Source organism: Sceloporus undulatus, chromosome 8 (assembly GCF_019175285.1).
Source record: "Sceloporus undulatus isolate JIND9_A2432 ecotype Alabama chromosome 8, SceUnd_v1.1, whole genome shotgun sequence".
In the NCBI taxonomy this organism is placed as follows: Eukaryota; Metazoa; Chordata; class Lepidosauria; order Squamata; family Phrynosomatidae; genus Sceloporus; species Sceloporus undulatus.
Genome location: NC_056529.1, coordinates 14,711,968 through 14,737,422, shown reverse-complemented (window position 1 = coordinate 14,737,422; position 25,455 = coordinate 14,711,968). Strand labels below are relative to the sequence as shown.

Sequence of the window (25,455 nt, the reverse complement as noted above, 5' to 3'; positions counted from 1 at the left end):
CCTAAGAAAACCCTATGAAATTAATACGGTCACCATAAATCAACAGGTAACATGAAGACACATATGCATAGAAAGAGATAAGAATATCTAAATATAACCAGGACCCATTCTATCTTTCAGGTTAAATGGTCTAAAACAAATTAAATTTCCTTTCTCACCCCTCCCCACCTTTTCTTCTTTTCATACAATTTCTCTTCCAAACAGATGAATGCCAATATTTTACCCCTCTTAAATGAAGAGTCTACCTACAGGCAAAGAATGGGCATTGAGAGGATAAATGCTCTTGACTTTAAACACTGGTGTTTAATCTTTCTGCCTGTTCAGAGACATAAATTAAACATTAAAGCAAAGTTTTCTAACAGGTAAGAACTGTGATGTGACAAATTAGACCCCACAAGTAAAACATATATGGAAGAAGGATAGAGATAGAGAAAATGGAAACTTAACGCGGAAATGCCTCTCGGACGTACTTTTTAATATTGCATACAGGAAAAGATTTTCTTTTCATTGTACCTGAGATCTTGTTGCTAGGGGACCATTTCCTTTAAAAATTTCTCCTTTGGACTTCCAACATATTTCACACAGCAATATCTGTCAAGGTCTCTCTCCCTCTCTTTTCAACTAAAGAATGTAAAAGTATGTTTAATAGGGGTAAGGAGTAGGGCTCTCACCAATGAAACACCAAATATTTAGTGACTCTAGCTCCCACTTGCTCAAGTCACCAGAGTCAATGATCAAGGATGATGGGAGTTGCAGTGCAACTTCGGAAGGTATTTCACTTCTGATCAAGGATAAGGGCAAGGCTATTTTTTAATTATTTTTAAAAACCCGATAGGCTGTTTTGCCAATGAAATTGCCATGAGAGGCAGCAAAATCTCAAATGCAAGAAAGAAAAAGGCGAATTTTAATCTACCATGCAATACTAAAACGATAAACTAAAAAAACTAGTCACAATTATTTCGATACAGAAAATGTTTTTTGTCCAGTCTTTTTGACTCCAAGAACCCTGGTCATCAACTGCCCCCCACATAAATCAATCCCCAAACCACACATTATTTATTTCATATGTCTACCAACATTAAGACTGCAGGCCTAATGCACTTACTAGGAAGTAAATTCCATTGAACCCAGTGGGGATAGTTCTCAATAGAGGTGAATAGGACTATAACACAAGTCTTCAAGGACACAGCAGAATCTGCTTCCAAGGAAACTTGCATAGAACTGCACCATTAATCATTCTGATTGTCCATTTTGGACAGCAGAGTCAAGGTAGCATCCCATGATGTAAAGCTAAGGGGGGATCCTACTATTTTCTAAAACATCCTTATAAATACATATAAATGATTAAATAAACTTCTTAGAAAGAGAAATGTTGTTCCTGCTGACAGTTATGTGAGTTCGTTTTTAGTGCTGGGTGCATTCTGTTAGTTGTTCACACCTAGAGATTCCTCCTTCCAAGAAATGTACGGAGTGGGTAACATTGATCATTCACAGTTTCCCTAGGTCTAGATAAACAGCTTGGTGTAGTGTTGGATTAAGAGTTGGATTATGACTCTGGAGACCAGGGTTCGAATCCCAGTTTGACCATGTAAACCCTTGGGCAAGTCAATTTCTGAGCCTCAAAGGATGGCAATGGGAAACCCTCTCTGAAGAATCTTGCCAAGAAAATCCCATGATTGGTTTGTCTTAGGGTCATCATAAGTCAGAAATGACTTGAAGGCACACAACAACAAACAAAAATACTCTATAGTGGCTATATCCTGTTTCAAAGCAGGCAAGCATCCAGGAGTGTATATCTCTACAGAGAAAAGCCATTCCAGTCCAAAGGTGATACCAGGGTCCATAGAAAAACAATCCAAGCACTCCAAACTCAAAGGTTACAAACAGTCTTGAACTAAGTCCAAAACTGAGAAGGGAGTTACCTGAGAGATTAGTCCAGATTCAAGCCAGAGATACCCCAAGGCAGAGGATATCAAACAAGGTTACCAAGAGGCACTGGGTCTGTTGTCTACTGCACCAGAAGAGACTTGGCTAAGGAATTTTATAACAGACTATCCTAGCACTCCTTACTTCTGCTCCCTGCATTTGAACTGTCAATGCACAACAGTGCACAAATCTGCAGGTAATGCCTGTGATAGACCAGGTTGTGCTTCTGTCACAACAAGGTTGTTTGGTTCCTCTGGAAATTGTCATCTTGGCACTCTTTTTCTTCTTCTTTTTCCTTCAAGGAGGCCTCCTCCAAGTAAAGCATGGCTGGCCGAAAATCCACTTCTAATTCTCAACAAGTGGTTCCAACCTGTTTAAAAGGTCAGATGTTGTACCTCAAGGCTTCCAGAAGCAACAATTTGTTCTTACTTTGGGGGCAGAAAAACAGTTAGTGTTGGGATTTTGTATTGTTGTTGTTGTTATTGTTGGGCCTGGGGTTTCTACTTCTTGGAAAGATTTGCTCAGAGGGGCTTTGCCATTGCCATCCTCTGAGGCTGAGAGAGTTTGACTTGCCCAAGGCCACTCAGTGAGAGCTGAGAATTGAACCCTGAGTCACAGCCCAATGCTCAAACCAGTATGCCACACTGACTTGGATATATTAGGGTGACAAAATCATTCTTGGGCATATGACCCCAGGTCTGAACTTTTATCCAAGCAAGTAATCTATTAAGAAAGAAAAAAACTTCCAGACTGGGTTATAATTGCCCCCTCCTTGGAAATAACCCCATCTAAACAGGCCTTTTTGTTCTGATTTCCAATGGAATTATTACATTGTGAAGGGGAGGGGGGGGAGGAACCATTGCATTTGTATCTTCCCAGTATCCTTCTTCATAGTCTCTTTGCTATTAATTGAATAATATGTGCCTTGAACGCCACACTACAATGTTCCTTTTCTACTACAATGTTCCTTTTCTATTTGAAACTGGAAATACAACAAAGGAGGTGGGGGAAATATTACATTTCAAACATTGTGAAATACTATTCCTACATTAAAGAAAGCTAATTGGCACAAGTATACTTACAGATGTCGTTTGCCGAGGACATTTAATTAATAACATCTATTTGTGAGAAAGAACAAGGAGGAACAAAAAGCACATGTGCAAGGGTGCTGAATCCATTACTGTCAGCCTGCGTTCTGCATTCAGACTGTTATTGATTTCCACCAAAAAAGGCACCAAGCAGTAGTGCCAACCATTTTTAAAGAATTCCTTCCCCAGCATTGGCCAATGGAAAATAGGGGAGCGAATTTTCCAAAGATGTTAGCATGAAGGCGATTCTAACGTAGGTCAAATACTGTGGCCCCGTCACTCTTGAATCTCAATCCAAAAATTCTATTTTCAGTATGCACAGAGATTTTGAGAAATACACTGATGAGCCACCAATTCATGAGCATAACTCAGTATATATTCTCATGGGGTTTTAAGCCTTTTGCATGATGCCATCTGCATTCAGACAATATTTTATTGCCCTTTCCCCCAAACAACTGCACATCCCCTCAAGGAAAGTGCAAGAACCACCATGTTTTTCTGCATCCTTAAAGACTACAGAATCCACGAGACACTGCAACTCAACCAAATAGAGTGGATACTTTACTAACCATGTCCTGAGTAACACAGAAAACATTTCCACCTTTAAAAACACTCAAACCCTATTTCTGGCATGCTTTGAGACCATTTTCTTTTTAATATAAACATGCACTTCACTATGCAATATAGATGGCAGATTTAGACAAAAGACCAGGGGCTGGAAAGTTACTTTTCAAAAGTAATTCATTGATGCTCTTTACACTCTAAGAGTTACCCTTTCCTGTAAACATGATCTATTATCCCCTCTGTTGTAAGCCACCCGGATTCCCAGTGATTGGGTAGCATATAAATAAATCCTATTATTATTATTATTATTATTATTATTATTATTATTATTATTATCAGCTAATTCTCCACATTACACATAGCACACATTACTTTTCCATTTGCTACTATGGGGGGGGGATGTTGCTTTGCAATAAGGATGGTATAAAATTTGAAAACATTTTGTAAACATGCTCATAAAATTGCCTTTTAAAGTACCTTTTGGAGATAACTAGAAACCCTCCCTCATTAAATTAATAAAGTAACACTGCTGTTATGTGTTATATAGTTGGTAAAATAAAACTTTATTACACCCTTGTTACCCCAAATGTAACTCATTCCAGTTGGTAATGTTACTTGTATGTTGTTACTTTTAAACTCTGAAAAAAGATACACATTACCTGGAGTATTTCCCCAGATTTTGAATGGAGTGCTTTTGAAATTTTGAAATTAAGCAACACTAGGATAATATTAACCAGCTTTTATATGATAAACTTGTTGAGTTGTTTTTTCTTGTTTTGCTGTTGTTGAAGCCAGAATTATTAGCAGCTTCAAACCACAAAGATAGGGGAAGAGCGAAAGTTACATAAATAAAGAATGTTGTCAAATGATATTAAACTGAGTCATACGCATTTGACACACACCAGATCTATCTTGCTTTTATGCCATTGGAGAGTACCCAAAACACAACGTGATGAAAAATTGGCCATAACCACAGCCAGTAGCATTAAGCTTCAGATATGAGAAGCCAGGAATCAAAGAATTCTAGTTCAAACTTTTCCTTGGATCAAGATGCAAAACAAAATAGAACCTTAATGGGTTTCATAATATCTGGCGCATTTAACACAGTTTAACCTTCATGTACACAACATGAAACAACAGCTCATCTTGCTAAGAAAACCCATGTCTTTAGAAGGGGCAGTCAGCAAGCTCTAATTCTCACTTCATTAGTGGAAAAGCTTGCGAGTACAGGATTTCTTTCCTCTGGTTTGCTTAAGAGGAGTTAAAACATATTACCTTGGTTAATGTAAACTATGGTTTGCAAACTACTTTCAAATCATTATGTCACATCCCAATTCATAGTCCATTTTTACTGACAGTATAGTATTCAGAAAGCATGCTTAACTATGGATTAAGGAAATGAAATCACGGCAAAACACTATAGCTGGAATCTTTGTGATACTTTGTTGTTATGTGCCTTCAAGTCATTTCTGGCTTATGGTGACCCTAAAGCAACCCTATCAGGGTTTTCCTTGCCAAGATTTGTTCGGGGGCGGGACAGGATTGCCTTTGAGTTCCTCTGAGGTTGAGAGAGAATGTGACTTGCCCAAGTTCATCCAGTAGGTTTCCATGACTGTGGAGAGGCAAACCCTGGTCTCCAGAATTGTAGTGCAACACTCAAACCATGCCATATTGGGTTGAGTGTTGGACTATGATTCTGAAGGCCAGGATTAGATGCCCAGCTCAGGCATGAAAACCAATGGGTGACCTTGGGTAAGTCACATTATCTCAGCCTCAGGAGAAGGCAATGGAAACCTCCTCTGAACAAATCTTGCCAAGAAAACCCCATGATATAAGTCTGAAATGACTTGAGGGCATACAAGTATAAAAATAGTTAAGTACACAGTTGTGATTAAGTAAGTGTGGTCTCTTGTGAAGCATATCATTTCATAGGTTTACAGAATCTGCTCACACACCTTGGTGTGGGTGTGTGTGTGTGTGTATGTTAAACAGCCATTGTGCAATGGATGAGCATAAGAGCAAGTGGCTCAGGCACCATGCATTACATAACTGTGGGATCTGGCATATATTTACACAATGCAAAATGTGTACAGGGCTTTGGACAATGCCTGCATTGGGGATGTATGCAGTCCCTTCATCAATCTCTGGGCTAGCTGGACAAATATGGCTGACAATTCCCATGTGACCCATACAGCCCAGATCAGAAGAAACAACTAGTTTTGCAAGTCCAAATTAAAAAGTCCTGTAACCAGGCAATTATCTTCAAATTCAAATTTCACTTTCAAGTTTTAATTCTAAGACATGAATGGGAAAGTACCATCACCCCCTGCTAAGCGAACGGCTGCTCTGATTGAAATATATTCCCCCAAGATGCTTATCTTGTGCTACCCCAAAGTCCCCCTCCCACGCCAACTGGGGAAAGGAGCTGGAAACCATATGAGGGAAACTGGAGGGGGGATTTTTTTTTTCTTTTGCAAAACCAAATGAGCCATCAAGTATATAGGAACATATGCCTGCATTGGACTAGCCACTGAACATAAATGCTGTCCTTTGTCTCCAACTGCATGTTATTTAAAGTGTTTCCAAATCTGCTTTTGCCAAAACAACACAAATATGGGGGCACAGACTCTTTAGAAGACTGGATCACTAAGTGTTGAAGAATAAGCACTTGTAAGGCAATCTGTGCATATTTGTGTTATGTACAGATATCTTGAACTCAGGCTCAGAGATATCAGGTTCCAGCTCTTGGCATCCTGAATCACCAGGTTGTTGTTTTTGTTGCTGTATTCCCATTGCAAGGAAAGCTCTTTCCATTAAAAGACTGAACAGGCATCTAGGTTGTAACACCCATTTCCTTGAAAAGTATTCTGTCAGCTGAGCCCATTTGGCCAATTTCTTTCCACCAGCCTCTATAAAGCCCTAGCCTGAGTGGTCAACTCCTCAAGTCTACAAAACATTTTCCTGTACTGTACCAGAGAAAAACTGGTAAACATTCTCCCACCTTGGATCATGGTGATGGCAATGACAGTTTTGACGGTCAGAAAGTGGAGAGAGAGAAAAATAGAAATGGGTTAGCTGGGTGGGAATGCATTTCAGAGGTTGTAAACTCTAATCACAACAACTTCATGCTTGAGCTCACTAGAGATCTATGTTTATTATTTGTCAAATAAAGACTCTGTTATTAATCTTAGTTAATTGTTGACAAAACCAATGCTTGAACACCAACTCTGGTATGTACATTTAGAAATTGCTCTTGGCACAGTAACACTATGACATAGTTGTATCAGTTAAACATCCTGAACATTATTTAAATAGGGTATTGGATCTACCAAGATGCCAAATCCTGTTTCCACCAGTCGTTGCCCCAATACTTTCTAAAAACCCACCATCATAATGTAAATGCAATAGCCTTCCTCCCTTGCTTCCTTCCAGTATCTGGTATTCAGAGGTACACTGGCTCTGAACACAAAATGTTCTGTTCAGTTATCATTGCTATTATCTGCTGATAGCCCCTGTGAACATGTCTACAAAGACCTGTAAAGGATCTGGCAACTGAGAAACAGCTTTAACAACTGTTGTATATGGAAAACAGCAGGACACAGATGTCTTCAACTAACATTATTATTTAATACTGTTGGAATACAACAACATCTGACGTTAAAGAAATATAATATAACTTAAACAGGTCCAGGAATGTCTTGGCCTTAGATGGGGTGTTGGAACTGTTTTGTCGAGTTTCTGTCCCAAATGGAAAGCATTCCCTTCTGTTCCTCTTATAAAGACTACTAGTCCAAAAGCCTTCTGGGTTTGCCTCTTCCAACAGTCAGCACAAAACAGGACCAACAACAACAACTACCAAATTTTGCTACAAGCACAGCAGCTCTATGTATGAAAAATAAAACTGGCTATCTAGAGTTTACTGGAAAAAACAAATCCCACAGAGTTATGTCCCTTTTGGTTTCTGTTTTTGGGGGGGCATGACTCCATGGGTAGAAAACATGCAGCCCTCCAGATGATGTTGGATTACAGCTCTCAACAGCTGTAACCAACTTAGCCAATGGTGAAGAATGTTGGGATCTGCAGTCCAACAGCATCTGCAGTGATTCCTGCTGTGCTATAACACTTTATATACCTAATGTAGCATTGGTTGCCTACAATGCTGTGTCCAAATGGCTCTTATAAATTCTCCATCTGAACTGAGAACTGGGTGTATGTCAGACATTTTTTCTTAGAGGAGTAGAATTTCCCAATAATCCCTTAGAGGGGGATTAATGTTAACAGTAGCATATTCATTCTACCATTCCATGGCATCACTAGATTGAGTGGGTGGGAATGGCAACTACCACTGAATATGCAGATGAATATGTGGAGCAAATGTCTGAAAATGGGCTTTTCTTAAAAAGGTTAAAAAGAACAAGAACTCCAGAAATTTCTTCAAGAAAAGTATCTTCTTAGCAATGTTGGCTAACCTTTGCTAACAAACTTTGAGTTTACTCAATTGGCATGGTTCACGATCCAACACCACAGTTGCCTAAGAAATCTCTGAACATGGAGTTATGCATTGATAGTGCTGTTGTGTGGACTGCATCATTGCACAAACAACTGTGAAAGCAAATGTGCAACCAAATGCAGAACCTAATGAACATCCAAAGGCACACTTACATTTCATCAATAAATTCTTCCAGAACATGGCCACATAGCCTGCAAAACCACAGAAAAGTATAGACACCGGCTGTGAAAGCCTTTGACTTCACAAAGGCACACTGCTGCTAATGCCAACAGGGGCAAACAGCTATGCATTGGATGAGATGCACATGCACACATTAAGTGGCACTGCATGCATAGGTCTGCATCTACAACTGTAAACTGAATCTGCACATCGGACAAAAATGTCCAACTGTTTCCATAGATTCTAAGCATTTTATCCTGGTGGTGCCACTGATAAAATGACACAGAAAATGCAAAACTGGAAAATGCAAACTTTTGCAAAATGCTTTTTTGTAAACTGCAAAATGCAAAACATTACCATAAAATGTGAAGATAGATGTCAGTAGCTAGATTGGTTTAGTTATTTGTTGAGCCGACGACTGATTTTGAATAACAGTATCTCATTTGTTGCATTCAGATGCCTTTTGTCCTTAAAAAAAATGACAGGAGCTGCCAAAACATATGGCAGTTCTAAATTGCTATTAGTTAGCAATTATATCACTTCAGTACAAGCCCAGGCACCAAACTTCAATTCCTCGCACTAAATTGTTTGATGCATTTACAACAGGCAATCCTTTCTCTTTCCAATTAGTGCCCTGGCTGGTTACGTTTCATCAATAGCAACTGCCAGATTAAATGCCTTACTTGACCATCTTCACCCAACCTACTTTGATGTTCACTTTTTCAGGCTTCAGAATACCTTTTGGATGAAGATCAGACAGCATTAAACAGAATTACTAATTAATTAAGCAAAGTTAAATTTTAAACACTGTTTGTTGTGTTAGCCAAAAGCCTCAACAGAACAGCCCTTTCCCATCTCAGTAGAGATCAAAGGAGATCATTTTCCTTCTTTATCCTTCCCATTCCACCCCCCTTCTCTCCAAAATTAGCATGTTTGGGCTCGAATGAACTGTGATGAAACATTATATTGCTATGTATCAAAATGGAATGCATTTTTTTTTTGCTTTTTTCATAGAAGATTCCAACTTACTTTGACTTTAAAATCTAGAACATTTGTTTCATTCTTCTTTCAAGATTTGATGTGTGGCACATCAGTGTTTTGCATATGAGCACAGTTAAGGATCATGACAAGGTTATTGCCAAGCTTGGTCTGAACTTGATAGCCCAGCCATCTTCACTATGTTGGCTCCTTGACATACACACTGAAGGCAGAAACCTCATTGTCTACATCAGGGGCTGGACTGGATCTCTCCATCCAACTTCAATGCATTCCTAAATTAGCATGTTTAGGCTCACTGTACTGACTACAAAGAATGTTATGAATTGCAATCCAACAACATCTGGAGGGCCACCTAAACTCCACACCTGATGGTGATGGCAAGCGGTCTGGAGATGTTTTCAGCATCACTCCTGAACTACCTCCAAAGGGATTCAATGAAGTGTTGCTTGGTTCAAGCACTTATCCAGGATAATAAACAATCATAGATGAGAACTTGCATTGGTAGACTTATGTCTTGCATGGAGCTATGTTTATATATCTATAACTTCCACTGCTACCCTTTAAGTGATGCAGATCCTGGCTCAAAATGGCCATTGTTGGAGAGTGAGGAGATCAATGAAAGAGCATCCAGCTATTTTCTTGTACTCAGACTTACTGCAATAGTCACAGGGATCTCCAGGTTCCTCAGAAGGACTCTGGAGATTCTGTACTTGCAACACATCCAGCTGCAAGAAAATTGCTGGAAACTTATTCCTCTGCTTTCCAAGGATATGGAAATGGTTATGTTGAGTGGGGGGACTAGGACAGGTAAAAGCTGGTTTTAGAGAGTGAATAGGTGTGCCTAGTGGTTTGAGTGTTGGACTACAACTCTGAAGACCAGGGTTCAATTTCCTGCTCAGCCAAGAAACCATCTGGGTAACCCTGGACAAGTCACATGGTTTTAGACTCAAGGGAAGGCAATGGCAAACCTCTGAATAAATCTTGCCAAGAAAGTTTACATTGCATGTCAGAAATGGCCCCAGCCTGTTCAGTCTCACCTCTTTGTCCTGCATATCCAACCACAGACTTAATAGGCACTTTTATTCTTCAATGTAAGGCAAGATCAATAACAGGACAAGTTGTCCTTCTTGAGAAACTTAGTAAATGGTTTCACTGAAGAACTTAACATACATGTTTCCAAAAAGCATGGCACAGATGCCATGGCACTCTTGCAACTCCAGAGAACACACTGGATCACTCAGGTTTTAAGAGTATCCCATCTCACCAAATAGTGGCAACTCATGGCTTGCAAGTCAGAGGGACAGTGAATCCACACCTGAACGTTAAAGGAGCTATCCAAGGTCCTAAACATCCTGGAGAGCTCAGGATTAAAATCCAGAGTGGATTTGCCACTGCCTTTGGGATGGAAACCACCTTTCACCACTATCCACAATGACACATGTCCAGAACCCACACAATCATCAGTTTCCTTTGTTTATTTCTTATTTGAAAGTGGAAGGGCAACCACACTCTCTAAGACATATTTGCTTGCAAGGGTGGCAGTGGTATGTTTTGCTTGTGCATGGAGAATTAACAAGCCTTTTCTTTTCTCTTCTGGCACAAAAGCAAGCATCCCGGATAGCAAGAAACTGAGTCAAAGGATTGAATTTACAAGCTATCTTTTCATAAAGTTTAAGTAAGACCGTCTCAGTTCTGGAAGGCCTTGGGGCTGAATGTTTTCAGACACAACAACCCCATTGTCTTGGCAAAACTATAAGAAATACCCAACTATAGACATACTAGAGCAATCGGGGGGCAGGGGGAGATTGCTTTGGCCAGCTTGCTATCCCAAATAAAAAGTACACAGCAGTCAGCAGCCTATTGTGTGTTTCGACTCACTGTGGTTGAAGTAGCTACAGAAACCCAAAGTTTTACCTCAACAGGCAGAACAAGTGGGCTTTGTTACCTAGACAGATTACAGCATTTCTCTTCTTCCTCCCCCCCACCCCTTTAAAGTCTGCTCTTCATAAAAGCCCAGCATGAACAGTGGAATTTCTGACTTGCCTCAGATACTAAGGCGACTTTTATAGTTTTCAAGTAGCTTCGGGGTTATATTTTAAAAGTTGAATTTCATCACATGTTTTAAGTTTGCTGAGGAGGGGAAAAAAGATGTATTTTTAGTGGAAAAAAGTTTTTCCCCTTCCCCCTCTTCACATTTCCCTCCCCCCAGCTTCACAGATGTTTCATCTCAATCATATCCAGACCTCAAAGCATTAGCAACCAGTCAAGTTTGTTCTCTTATGGAAGAAAAAGAGAAAATGTCATTTATTTGGAGGAAACATGGTCTTCCCTCCTCTGCCTGTCTCCTATGCCTTCTTTTCTTTCTTTTTTTCCTTTTCTGAAATCACAATTAGTACATGAGTTAAAATCAAACAATAAATATACATCCATGGGGATGTTGAGATTGAACTGAAGCCATTTTCCTGTACAGATGGCACAGTGGCTAGCTGTTAAGTTTTGGTTGATATTTTTCCACCTCCCCCATTTTATTTTAGAAGAGGGGGTAAGAGCTAAGAAACTCCTGCAAATAATCAAGGTTTCCTTGTTCTGTGTGTCAAACCCTGGAATTCAACCAGTCCCGCTACTAATGGAAGTGACGTAGTACAAAGTGCATAAAAGAAGTGCTGGGAAAGATTTAACCTATCCAAAATACACATATGCAAAGGGGTCTTGTAGCACCTTTGAGACTAACTGAGAGAAAGAAGTTTGCAGCATAAGCTTTCATAGATGTGGTCTACTTCATCAGATGTGTGGAGTGAAGTGCCCAGGAACATGGCTATGAATGAGCTGGTTGTATGTGTGAATAGAAATAGAGAAACAGAAATGCAAAACTAATGAGTATGGCATTGCGTTAACAAGTTCAGTTTTGGTATGAGGCATCTTCTAAAAACAAATATTCAGGTGGGAACAAATGTTGCTTCTAGATCATTTTTATGGGTCTCTGAAGGATAGAGAGGATTCCTAGCCACCCTTCATAAGATTAATGGCATTTCAGTTATTTTAATACAACAACACAGGAAAGTGTCTCAAAGCTCGACTTAGGCTTGCATCTTTCTGAGGTTGCTAAAATGAGTACCCAGTTTGTTGGGGGCAATTAGCTTACATTTTTTAAACTGCTTAGGGAGTGCTTGAAATGTACTTGCTATTGCTATTGCTAAAGGCAAATACATTGGACCAACAATTCTGCCTTAAAGCTCTTACTGCCAGTAACTAATAGCATCATCAGTCCATGCTGGTATACCGTCATGGCAATGCATTAGTCCCACTTTTGCCTAAGCTTTACCATGTGGTGGTGTTGCTTTCCAGGCAGTGTTGCATCACAGGGTCTTTGAAGATATGGGTTTTTTCCACACTGAAAGTAATCCATTCATGACCTCCCCTTTCCCGCAACAATTCAGTAACCAGTTTGGGTATGGATGTCTCATAGTGCATTCTTCCACAAATGATCCATTAGTTGATGTGGTTTGGGAGTGCTCAGGTTATCCCTCCCGCAAGGATCCCCAAGGAAATATCTGGCAGAGAAGCCTCAGATGACTTCCAATGCTAATTATAGTATTATAGCATTTACAGTTGCCCACCCAGTTCAGAAAAGAAAGAAGGAAGAAGCTGAGGGGTGTGTGGACATGAAAATCAATAGCTCTGCTCCTCAGTAGTGGGAGATCACGAAGCACTGTCCAGAAAGGAGCATGTACATATGGAGGTCAATAACTCCACTCCGTCTGACATGTGGGATCACAAAGCACTATTCTCCACTTTCAGAGAGCAGAGTTATTAATTTGCACATGCACAAGCCCCCTTTTGGATAGTACTTCATGATTGTTCACATCCAGGGAGTAGAGTTATTGAATTCCATGTGCAGAAGTCCTTCATACAGCTATGACATCATAGTGTTACTGTGCTATTACAACTCCAATTTTTTTAAAAGGCTAAAAGGTATTACATTATATGGAAGACAAAACACATGGCAGCCGCTATTCTTTCTGCAGGAGAAAGGAATAAAAATGGTGAAGGATGGCGTGGACGATGATAATGATGTCACGGTGCTATTGCGCTGTTACGACTACAATGTTTTTTTAAAAAACATTAGATGAACCAATCATAAAGCAGTGGATGGGGCATAGGAGTCAGTAATGATGCCATTAATGCAGAGGGGGGAAATCCAGCAAATGATGCTATTAAAGCGCAAATGCATCGAGGATGCTATAGAGAGTGTGACAGTCAGCTACTCTCGTGAGAATGGCTGGAGTAGATTTCAAATAGAATAATACAGAATGAATAAGGGGTGTGATAAGGTCCTAAGCCTTGTGAAAAGGATTTCTGCTTTTTATAATGGCAAAAGCCCTGCCCCCAAAGTGGGAAACCACAAAATGGTGGCATCTTGTAAGAGAAGGACTGGCCATCCAGGGAGGGCTAGAGTCAGCACCAGGACCTGAGGTTTCCCATTCCTGATGTGTAAAGTATAGTGAAATAAGAAATACTCATTCATGCTAACAGTAACCTCGTTTGTATGCCTGGATCCTAGCAACCTGAAGAACATTCAAGATGGGTCTCTGCAGCATTGTTTCTTCACGATTAGCTATGTCAGGGTCATAGTGACAGCTTTCCCCATGGGAAGCAATTTTGATGAAAAGCTTGGTATGCTTATTCCATCGTCCTGGTACCTTCAGAGCTCTTATCATTGCCAATGTGGCAGAAACCCAGTTTTCTCCTTGAACATCTAAGTTAGACAAGAGACTGGTTGGAAATCAAAGCCTGCATTATTAATGACATTACCTACGCACAGCCTTCATTTAAATAGTGTCGTGTAGGCTTTTCCTTAGGACTTTCAAATGAAATAAAACAAAGCCCTAAAGGGATCACACCAAAAAAGGGGAGGAAAAATTAAAAGGAAAAAAAAAATACTGTGGAGATTATATATATATAAAGGTTTGTATCTATAAAATTGCAGTTGCCAAACAAAATAAGCACAGAGTAACCAAAGAGAGTAAATCAATGTGTTCTTCTTGATGGGGGATTTTTCTGATTTTTCTTCTTCTCCTTTCTCTCTCCCTTTGTTCAGAGTAAGGCTATGAACCAATTAAAGTGAATCTTATGATATGAAGCAGTTAGATAAATACAGCTCTATTTTTGCAATCACAGACTATCCAGAAGTCCAGGAGGTTTATGGAGCTTCTGGAAGACCATACACTGTAGTAGGAAAGGGTGGGATTGGGTCTCACATTGTGCGGACTGAGTTAAAACATTTCTCAGTCAGCTGATTGATTATGTCAATGCACATATTGTAAAACCTCAGATTTAAGGAACTTTGCATGAACTTCTGGAGTAATAGAATTGCTTTTAATTCATTGAAAAACACAGTTGTCTTCTCTTGTTTCTCCTCCACAATGATCATGATAATCATCATCATTTTGGAGAGGCCCCTTCACATGATGCCCTGAATAACCCCCATTAACCTCAACTCACGGGTCTTACCAATTGTGTGCTTAATACTCCTGCACTGTCAGTCAATTCATCATCTCCCAGATATGTTTATCCACTAGGCAGATGAACATTTGTATGGGAAAAAGACAACCTGCTGCTCTGTCCTACTGTTTGACAGAACACTGCCTTCTTGGATCCTTCCACCAATTGTGGGGGCAAAAAGTTGCCATTGCATAATGGACACATAATGGAACAGAGTTGCACCGATGCATGCTCCTCTGTACCTTGTCTTTGCACACTGTGCACTGGATGTGGTAGTGGCACATTATCCATTGCAGATTCGAACTGTATATTGTGCACAAGGCTTTGTACAATGGCACCTATGCTTACCTGCATGTGGGCTGCATAGTGGTCATGCACTATCCATGGAGTATATCTCAGCATGCAGATATTTTTGCCATGCTAATGGGATGTTAGATTACCTAGCACAACATTTTTAGTTTTTCAAAAAAATGTAAAGTAGAGCCCCAAAATCCTATAAAATTATCCCCTTCCCCCCCACACACACACACACACTTTAGAAGTAAAAATAAACAAAATATTGCCACTTACTATAGCACAAAAGGATATTTATTATGTCCTCATTTCCCCCAATTTGTAAAGCTTTACAGGTAACATCATAACTTGGAACGCTAACTTCCAAGCTCTGCAAATAAACCCATCAAGCTCAACCATAATACACTGCTCCCTCGGGTTACGAAATTAATTCGTTCCGCGGCCGCTTTCGTAACCCGAAAAGCCTTCGTAAGCCGAAATGCCATAGGCGCTAATGGGGAAAAGCCGCGATTCCGTGTAAAATAGCGCCGAAAAGCACCAAAAAAATTTTCGTAACCCGAAAAAACATTCGTAACCCGGAACAATTATTTCCTATGGGATTTTTTCGTATCCCGGAAATTTCGTAACCTGGGTATTTCGTATCCCGAGGTACCACTGTAAAGGGACTAAACCATCAACACAACAAATGAAAGCAACAAAACTGCTCACCAAACATGAGTTTTCCAGGGTTCAAAACAATCCCTGAGAAGATTCCTTTTGTTATATGTGCAGTAGCAAGGACTCTTGTATTAATATATGTAGTGTGCCATGAAGCCATTTTCTTTGTTCATACCTCTGCCAAACGATTGCCATTTTTGAATGTAATTCAGTTCTGCAGTTTCTGTTTCTTGTCTTCCTTGGTAATTTCCTTGTTTAAGGACCTCAACCTATAAATCCCTTAATGTGTGTCCAGGTACGTTGAAGTCCAGGTAGGTTGCAAAATTGCCATTACTAATGCCAGATTTGTGTCCATGAATCCTCTTGCATAGAGACTGTCCTGTTTGCCCAATGGTGAGTGTAGAGTGGCATTACTAGCCTAGGATGGCAGACATCACATTGGAGAAAGAGCAAGTAGATGCCCTTCTAATGTTCTGAGAGAAAGTACCAGAACACTAATTTCCCATCCCAATAATTGACAATTCAGCAAAAAGGCATCATTTTGAAACAACTGTTTTTGGGCATGTGCTTCAATTCCTAACTTTTGAAAAGAGAGCTATCCAATTAACCCCAAAAAGTTTCCCTTCCTTCCCACTCCCTCCCCATAAAGTGCATACAACGTAACATTTTCCTCTGGCACACGAGTGAACAGCTTACCTGTTTCTTGCAATTTCCTGGATCTTTGTATGACCACAGGAAAATGTCTGCTAAGCCCTACCAGTCTTGTGTTGTTTGGAAATGTTTATTCTTCCTGCCAAGGTAAACATTATCAACTTGGCATGAAACTGTCCCAACTTCATGCTTTAGCAGAACTTTCCACCACCACAACCACCATCTCATTCCTCATCTTATCAGCTTCCAGCTCAGGTGGCACTTGGTTTTTGCAAGGAGAGGGGAGTTATAAAAATGTAGCTTAGGTCTAGAGGGACTTCAGACCCACACACCAAACCAAGCCACCTCTATGTTTTTACTGGTTTCCTTGAAATCACTCCCAATGATCTATGTGAATCTGGCTCCTGTTCACCTGGACGCCAGCCCAATCTCCATGCCAAGTTTGGGGTTCTGCGGGCAAATGGCAGGGCCGGGATCAAGTAGGCTTCCAGTCACAGGCAATAGGAACACATGAAAGAAAAACAACACCCAGACATTCTCCAGAAGAGGGGCTCTAAATAGGTTAAGGTGGCCCATAGGGATGTAATTCTTCATTCATTTTCTTCTTGAAATAAGAAATGAGTAATTTTCAGTCATTTTCTTCCTGGTGTGATAAAAGCCTTCAAAAACTGTACAGTGTTTAAACACTTCACAATTCAGGCCTTGTTCTGCACAAAAACTCACTGAGGGTTGTCTACAGGATTTTCTGCATAGACGTTCTGCAGAAATATATGTGCAGAAAATGCTTGTCCCTATGCAGAAAGATGCTTTCTCCTCAAAGCAGCCACATGAGAATTTTGAACAGAGTTCATAGGCCCTGAACTACAAAGATTCTTACCACTCCAGGACTCTCCTTGTCAGGGTTTCTGAACATTCAAGAAAAGTGATTTCTGACCATTTCCAAAACATTTACAAATATTATTTCCATCCCTAGTGGCCCATGTGCCCCATTATTCTATTTTAAAGGTTGTTGTATGCCTTCAATTTATTTCCAACTTATGGCAACTCTAAGATGAACCTATCATGGGGTTTTCCTGACAAGATTTGTTCACAGGAGGTATGCCATTGCTTTCCCCTGAGGCTGAGAGAGTATAACTTGCCCAAGGTCACCAAGTGGGTTTCCATGGCTGAGCCAGGATTCAAAACCTGGCCTCCAGAGTTGTACTCCAAAACTCAAACCACTACATTACATGGGCTCTCCATTTGACAGATTACCCAGTCCAAATCTTGTTTAAAAACAAGGAACTAGAAAGGAGAACACCAAGCTAGAGGTATCAACATTGGTGGAGTGGTGGGTCAGTGATGGGAGTCAATCTGAAATGTAAAGGCTATGCACTGCTTTAAAGCTCACACTGAACCTCAGAGTGGATTCATGACTCTAGCCATATGAGAGCTACTCCTTGTCACTACTAGATAGCAGGCTAAACAGGCACATAGGCTACCTGGTCATAGTGTTTCCTAGCATGGTGAGATGCATTTCTATTTTTATTTTTACATTGCATTCATTATTTCTAAATGTGCATCTCTAACAAGGGGGTAAATCTCCATTTACATCCATCTCACAAGGGAGAACAATGTTTTATCATCACTGGCCCCAAAGCCTGACCCTAGACTTATATATGAGATCAACTCATAGTTGAGTATATATGATAACTACCAAAGTTAGAATCATACCACAAAAAAAGTAAAGTTATTCATTGTTAAGTTGTATCTTAGTTATTTGGAATGAATCACAAATAACATAATAACAGGCTCTTTGCAACTTGCTGCTTCCAAGCTGTGGGCCTCAGCCAAGCAGGGAATTGCCCTTTTGAAAGCCAACAAAGAACCGCAGGACCAGAGGCAGCTGACATGGTCAAAGGATGTTTGTGGTCAGACCTCAAATGAGATGAGACAATATAAAGAATACTCTGAGGCTCGTAAATGGAACAAACTGCTCAAATTGAAGAAATGGCGTGGATGGGATGGTTTTGTAAGGGTGGCTCCTTCTTGGCTGGTCAGTCATCTGACTGTACACAAACTAGTACAGACAGCACTCTTTGCCCATTGAATCTAATGTAGCTAGTTTGTGAAGCAGATCATCAAACCTACCATCATACACCTTACCCCCTCTTCACAAGGAGGAATCAAAGCATTAATCATCTCACCAAGTTTCCATTTATTTAAGCAATTACATCACAGTTGAGTGCACACTCTCAACCATAATAAACTCTATAGTTTTATTCCTTGAGTCCTTTGTCCTCCAGGTGGTTGGATGGCCTCTATGCCTGCTTGCAGAAGTACTATCGATGTTTCCAGGATTGTGAGCATCCATGAACTGGATACAGGACAAACTTGCTATTCAGTAAAGTCACGCCTGCCCTTAAGAGTTCACCTTTTTGGATCTTATTTCTTTTCTCCATCATTCCCCTCTGCCCTTCCTCTCCAGACTTTCCTAAGTTCCTTCAGAAGTCCCTTCTCCCATTTCTTTCCATGTTCTCTCTGACTGGCCTCTTTCTTGGCTTTCTGCCCCTATGCCAATCCATCCACAGCACCAACTGCTGACCACAGATGATGTCCCTTCCAAGTGCCAGGATTTGGCTCTGTGTTACAAGCAGGGCTAAGACCCGTTGCAGACTCCAGGTACATGGCCACTCTGAGTGGGAAGATTTTTCCACATATGAACTGATCCTACACAATCCTAAATCTGAAATAAACTTGGGATTCATGGTTTTTAGGCCTGAGCAATTTCCACTTCCAAGTTAACAGTGGAGAAAGAACATGATAACAGTAATAAAATACTAAAAAAAAAAAAAAAAAAAAAAAAATGAGCTGGCCTAGTTGTACCCACTGGTGGCCAACATTAATCTTCAAAGATCTTTTGTTTAACTTCAGCGTGCCTGGTGTGATCGCTGCAGAGAAAGAAATCCAATTGTCCCAAATTTACAGAGACTTCTTAAGCCAGGAATTCAAAGGCAGGTACAGGCTGAAATAGGCAACGGTGGTCAAACAGTTTCTTTCCGCCAACTGCTCAGTAAACAGAATAGCCCCAGTTGCATCCTAGCCCCTTGTCAAGCATCAACACTGAGTCAACAACTCGCTCTGGTGGCTTAAGGCGTTTGATGTTTACTTTGTTCTCTCCACAGTTCAAAAGAAAAGCACTAATGCATCAGTCCTCTTACCAAATACAATCTTAATCCCAGAATCCAGAGCCTTTTGCTGTTGACCAGTTAAGTCTGTTAAGACCAAAAGGATTTGATCAAGCTTTACATAACAACCCAGAAGTTAAATCCAGCCTCTTTTCTGGACTGATCAGACAGTTCTTTTTATCTTTCCTGCTCAGATGGCTTGTTAATCATCAGTGTCTGTTGGGCTGGAGGGGCGTTAGAAGAAGGTAATGACTCTAATAACGTGAAAACAAAAACAAGGGATTCAATCATTTGTCTAATTGCTGCTTTGTCTTCTCATGACAAATTTGCCAGAGAACATATTCCTGATTCAAACTGTAGTATGTTGACACCATCAAAAGCCCTCTAACCAGACACATGACAAATCTAAGAAGCAGTATTTGCTGAATCAGGAAACCTGAGGTTTGAGATCAGACCACTTATAATAGACAGACAATATAGGACGCTAATAAATATGATGCTGCATGATGTATAGAGTATGGAAGCTACTCAGTAGAAGTAACAGTGTGGTTTTGCATTTCAGATTTAAAATATGGATATCATTCCATTTGGTATGAAATGTTCCTTCCCTGACATTAATGGGTAATTCCTCTGCAACATTTACCTGTGGCTAAATGTGTATTTGTCTTGGATCATAAAAAAGTAAAGAGGGAACAAAATAAAGAGGAAATTGGAAGGAAAGGATTTAGGAAACAAGTCTCATTTCATCACAGACCTTCATCCTAGTGATCTCAATTACCACAGATTTTGGAACAGTCTGAGACTTTTTTTATCTACAAGTCCCAGAATCCCCCAGGCAAAATGCCCTTGCTAGCTGGGGGACTCTACAAATTGTTGTTCAAAAAGTGACTTTTCCGAATTCTGCTATGCTGGATGTCCAAAAGATAAAGAAATAGTCCAGGCAGACACCATTATTTGGTGAAAAAATGTGTGAAACAATGGCTTCATTCAGACAATATACTCTGTTAAGTGAAGGGCTCCTGGGTCCATTCATTCTTCCTCCTTTCTTCCAGCACAACTGTTCAGAAGTTCAGAAAATGTTGTACCCATTTTAAAACTAAGCTCAGCTTTGTAAGTGTGGCGGAAGCCAAGGAGACAAAACTCTTCCACTATGAAAAAGTCTTCCTGTCTTCCTCAACACATTTATAGCGATGACTGGCAGACTACTGTGCACACAAAATGGAAAGAAAGAGCATTGTATTGCCCAAGACATAGGATAGCTGCTGGCAAGTTTGAAAATATAATATGTTGGATGTTACATTAGCCTTAAGGGTACTTTTCCACTGTTTCTATAATGCTACTGCTCAAGGCAATACACTGATTTAGATATTTAACTCCGGTACAGTATTCCACACTATAATGGTAAATATAACTATCCACTCTAATGGCATTTCATGCTTTTTACTTGTAGTCTCTCCCTCTAATAGTAAATCTGGTGAGTCCTGGTGACTTTGTTGTGAAAATGGGGCCATTAAGAAACAAGCAAAGTATTAGGATGCTCAGTGGAGCCCTGAGGTTTACCAAAACAATGGTGTTTCTTTTAGAAAAAGAAAACCACAGAGAGAAAAATGACCAGAGGGGGGTGAGATAAACACTCAGATGGTGACTGAATATGCTCAATAGATGTGAAATGTAGACCGACAGCTGGAAAAGACAAAGAGAAATAAGAGTGGGATGCCCAGGCTGGAGGATATCATTGCAGGAAATCCAGAAGAGGAAACACATGGAAAGAAACAGAGCAATATGCTTTTTGCGGGCACCACTTTTCCTGGCAAAATCTGCACTCACACATTCTACCAGTAGGTCTGATAAGAAGCAAAACCTCTAGGACACAGGTCTCTTTGAGATGCCCCACTGCTAACACAAGTCACATTTAATTTTAATAGTAATATTTTAAAAATAAAATGGTACCTTCCAGATGAAAGTGTTCATTTTCGATAGACTCCCGGTAACCTTCACCAGCTGCATCCTGTAAAATAACAAAAAAACAAAGGCATATATTAGCTTGTTTGGGGCTACACAAGAGTTGTTTTTGTGTGTCTCCAAGTTGTTTCCAATTTACAGTGATTCTTAGGCAAACTTATCACGGCGTGGTTTTTTTTGGAAGGTTTGTTCAGAGGGAATTTGCCCTTGCCATCCCCTGAGGGTGAAAAAGTGTGACTTGTCCAAGGTTGCCCAGTAGGTTTTCATGGGTGACGAAGAATCTGCATCCTGTTCTCCCATGTCCTAGTCCAAAAATCAGTCAAACCACTACAGCACCCTGGCTCTCTATGCAAGAGTGTGAATCTTGAAACCATGGGATAATATTTATTGTTAACTAAACCTGAAGATATGGGCTATAGTTTCATCCAAGCTGGTAGCAGAGATATCCTGCTCTGTGCTATCTGTTTGGGAACAGCAAGGTTCCTGGAAATGTCTGGATTCCACCAACTAGTCCTGCTTGACATTAAAGGCACAACCCATTTATGTTTACTATAACTGTCCAGGTTGATGATGGACCTTCAAAGAAATTACTCTTCAAGACCTAAACCTGGATTTGGTACGTGCAGAGTTCCACCAGCCACATTTTAATCTGCTTCCCAGATCCCCAAGAAATATTTCTAGCACAAAGACCATTTCCATTCAGCGCAGAGAGGAGGAGCAGTGGTCATATCAAGAGTAGATTTGCCATCTCAGTGCAGCAGCAGAACCATCAGCCACCTCACATTTGTAATGGTCCAATACTGCAGACAGCTTTCCAGAGTATCCATAGCAGCCACAGCAGAGCTAATCCAGAGCAAGAAACCGGGGGCTTTAACATTTTGCTTCCCATTTACTTAGCATTGCCAGGCTAGGACTACCTAAGCCCCAGTGATATCAGGATCAAAACTTGAGATGAAGGGAAAGTTCTTCATGATATCATAAAGGTGAGGACAGACGATGTTACAAGACTAACGTTACAAAGATTAATGTTACAAAATGCAACCATTAGTGAATTCTTAAGCATGATGACTTAACATCAACCACATGGACACAGAGAGGCCATCCAACCAAAAGTACAGCAAGTGTAAGAAATGAGGAAAGCACAAACACATTTTTCAAGATGCACTCTCATCCTGAGATTCCTTCTCCTCACTCAGAGAAGAAGGTCCAGACATTGAGACCTGGGGGCCATTCAGACTACATTTTACCCCAGATCAGAACCCAGATTAACTACAGGAAGTTCATATTCGCCCCAAATCCCCCACAAGTGAATCCGAGGCTTGCACATCTGTTGAGGGGCAAATGCCACTTGGTGCAGGTCTTTTGAAAGCAGAGGAAAAGCTGTATCTTTGGGGGGGGGGGGAATGGGTCCAGCGAATATGAACTTGGCCCTGATCATGATCAGGGCAGGTTCAGGGGAGGATTTAGGTCAGAGGGAGGGCAAAGGGTGGAACTGGAGAAAGGGAACCAAGAGAATCGTAGTGACGGAGGAGGAGGAGAAGGAAGGAGCCTTGAAAGGGTGCCAAGGGCAATCGGGGAACGGAGCAGGAGCAGGAGGAGAAGGAAAGAGCCTTGGAGAAAGGGTGCCAAGAGAATCAGGGTGATGGATGAGGAGGAAGATGAAGGAGCCGGGGGAAAGAAGGGCAATCGGAGTAACGGAGCAAGAGGAGGAGAAGGAAAGAGCAGGACGAAGAGTCAAGTTCAGAGGAGGGAATTAGGTCAGAGGGAGGGCACAGAATGGAACAAGACTTCCTCTCACACCAGGCAGCTTTCTCTCTTTCTTTTTTATTTTTGACAGACTATGTGCATGCTTTTTGCCACAGGTAGATACATATATAGATAGAATGTGTGTCTGCTTGTGCTACTTTCCCTTTCATTTCCTTGCTCCCAGCACGGCACTTTGCAAGAGGCTTTTTTCCTAAATTACAATGCGAATGTTACAAATGTTTCTCTTTCAATTTGGCAAATTGATACAGAATGCTTTTGCTACTATCTGTAAGGAATTCTGGGGTGGCTGAGGGAAAGCAAAGGATGCAGAGATGCCATTTGCGGTGAGGAAATTGTTGTTGTTGTTGTTGTTGTTGTTGTTGTTATATGTGTATGAGGCACTGTGGGGTGGTAAGGAGGGAGAATGCAGAGATGGCATTAGATTGCATTTTGGGGTTGAAAACGGAGGCAGGGGAAGATCCATAATCTGTAGTGACCCAAATACACACATCACACACACACACACACACACACACACCTGGAAGTTTTTAAATGTGACAATTTGGCAGGGGATCCGAATCTGCCCGGTTCCATCCAGCACAAATAGGTGAGTGGGAATAGGGCCCTGGGAACCTGATCCGGGTCAGAGCTGCAAATCTTGCTGTTAAAACTAGTAGAGAAACTCATTTTTCTACTATTGGAATCCTTCCTCCTAGTACAAAAAGCAATAAAAGGGGGACACAATGGGCACCAGAATTACAATAAAGTCTTGATCCTCTCACATGGAGGGAGTCATAGAGAATCTGCTCTAAATACATGCATGTATCATGTTTCGTTTGTACTTTCTCCCTAGGAATTTAACATGAAACACAAGAAGCAGTATTATTTTATCAATGAAAACATAAAGCGCACCTTTGCAATTCATAGCTCTGCATACATATTTTATACAGAAGTTTTGGGATAGACACAAAGAATTTGGGTGAACAAAAAAAGATAACACGGAGAACATACAGGCAAGAAAAGAGATTTAAAGATTAAAATACTTCTCTACAAGGCATCTTAATATTTAGCACTCCTGTATCCTGTCAGACATAAAAAGGCAAACAGAATCTATAATAGAGCTAGAAGGGCTTTCTTGACTGAAATTGAGTGTTAAAATATGATCTGTTTTCCCCCCCAAACAGTGAGATACTGAAGGTGACTAAAGACTCAGAAATATTACACCCCCAGCTCAGACCTAACCTCAAGACTATCTCTATTCAGTTTGATGGAAAGGTTCTCTCTCTCCCATGCCCAAGCCTGACATTTTGTGAGACTACAGAAGTGACCAGAGGATTTGGGTGACAGTATTACAGAGCACCTATGTGGAATGCAATCTTTTTTCATTCATCAAGAGAAATGGATGGACAGAAACATAACCAGCAGGGAATTCCCAGTGTATGGACTCAACTTACTAATGGCTGGTCCAACATTAGTGTTACTAACGCCTAAAGAACTAGGAGGTTTTATTGGATTTCTAAATTCATCCCAAAGGCAAAAAAGAAGAAAGAAATGGGTGCCAGTTACCCTTCTCACAAGGATCCCATGTGCAGCTCCATTCTGTAAGCTTTATTCACAGATAAAACTGTTACTCCCTTTCCATCTGCAATCATACTAGAACTTCAGCATTCTAGAGTCATGCCTGTATGCAGAAAACGTTGTTGTTGTGTGCCTTCAAGTCACTTCCAGCTTGTGGCAACACTTAGGCAAAACTATCACAGGGTTTTCTTGACAAGATTTGTTCAGAGGGGGGTTGCCATTGTCTTCCTCTGAGGATGAGAGAATTGACTTGCCCAAGGTCACCCAATGGGTTTCCATGTCCGACTGGGGATTCGAACCATTGTCTCCAGAATCACAGGCCAGTGCTCAAAACATTATAGAATCATAGAATCACAGAATCATAGAATTGGAAGAGATCCCAAGGGCCAACCAGGCCAACCCCATTCTGCCATGCAGGAAATCTCAATCAAAGCATCCCCGACTGATGGCCACTCTGAGGGACTGTGTTCCACTGTTGAACAGCCCTTACTGTCAGGAAGTTCCTCCTAATGTTGAGGTGGAATCTCTTTTCCTGCAGCTTGCATCCATAGCTCCGTGTCCTAGTCTCCGGAGCAGCAGAAAACAAGTCAGCTCCCTCCTCAATATGACATCCCTTCAAGTATTTAAACAGGGCTATCATACAACCTCTTAA

The 25,455-nt window shown here is 40.7% G+C and overlaps 1 protein-coding gene across 3 annotated transcripts in view; it reads right to left on the bottom strand.

Moving 5' to 3' along the window:
• The window catches only part of NKD1 (NKD inhibitor of WNT signaling pathway 1), a 134,123-nt gene that overhangs the window by 33,560 nt on the left and 75,108 nt on the right, over positions 1-25,455 (bottom strand). For all 3 annotated transcript variants that reach the window (XM_042438316.1, XM_042438317.1, XM_042438315.1), the window contains one exon: positions 21,468-21,525. In XM_042438316.1, coding sequence (XP_042294250.1) covers positions 21,468-21,525 — 58 coding nt within the window. The remainder of the gene's footprint in view (positions 1-21,467; positions 21,526-25,455) is intronic.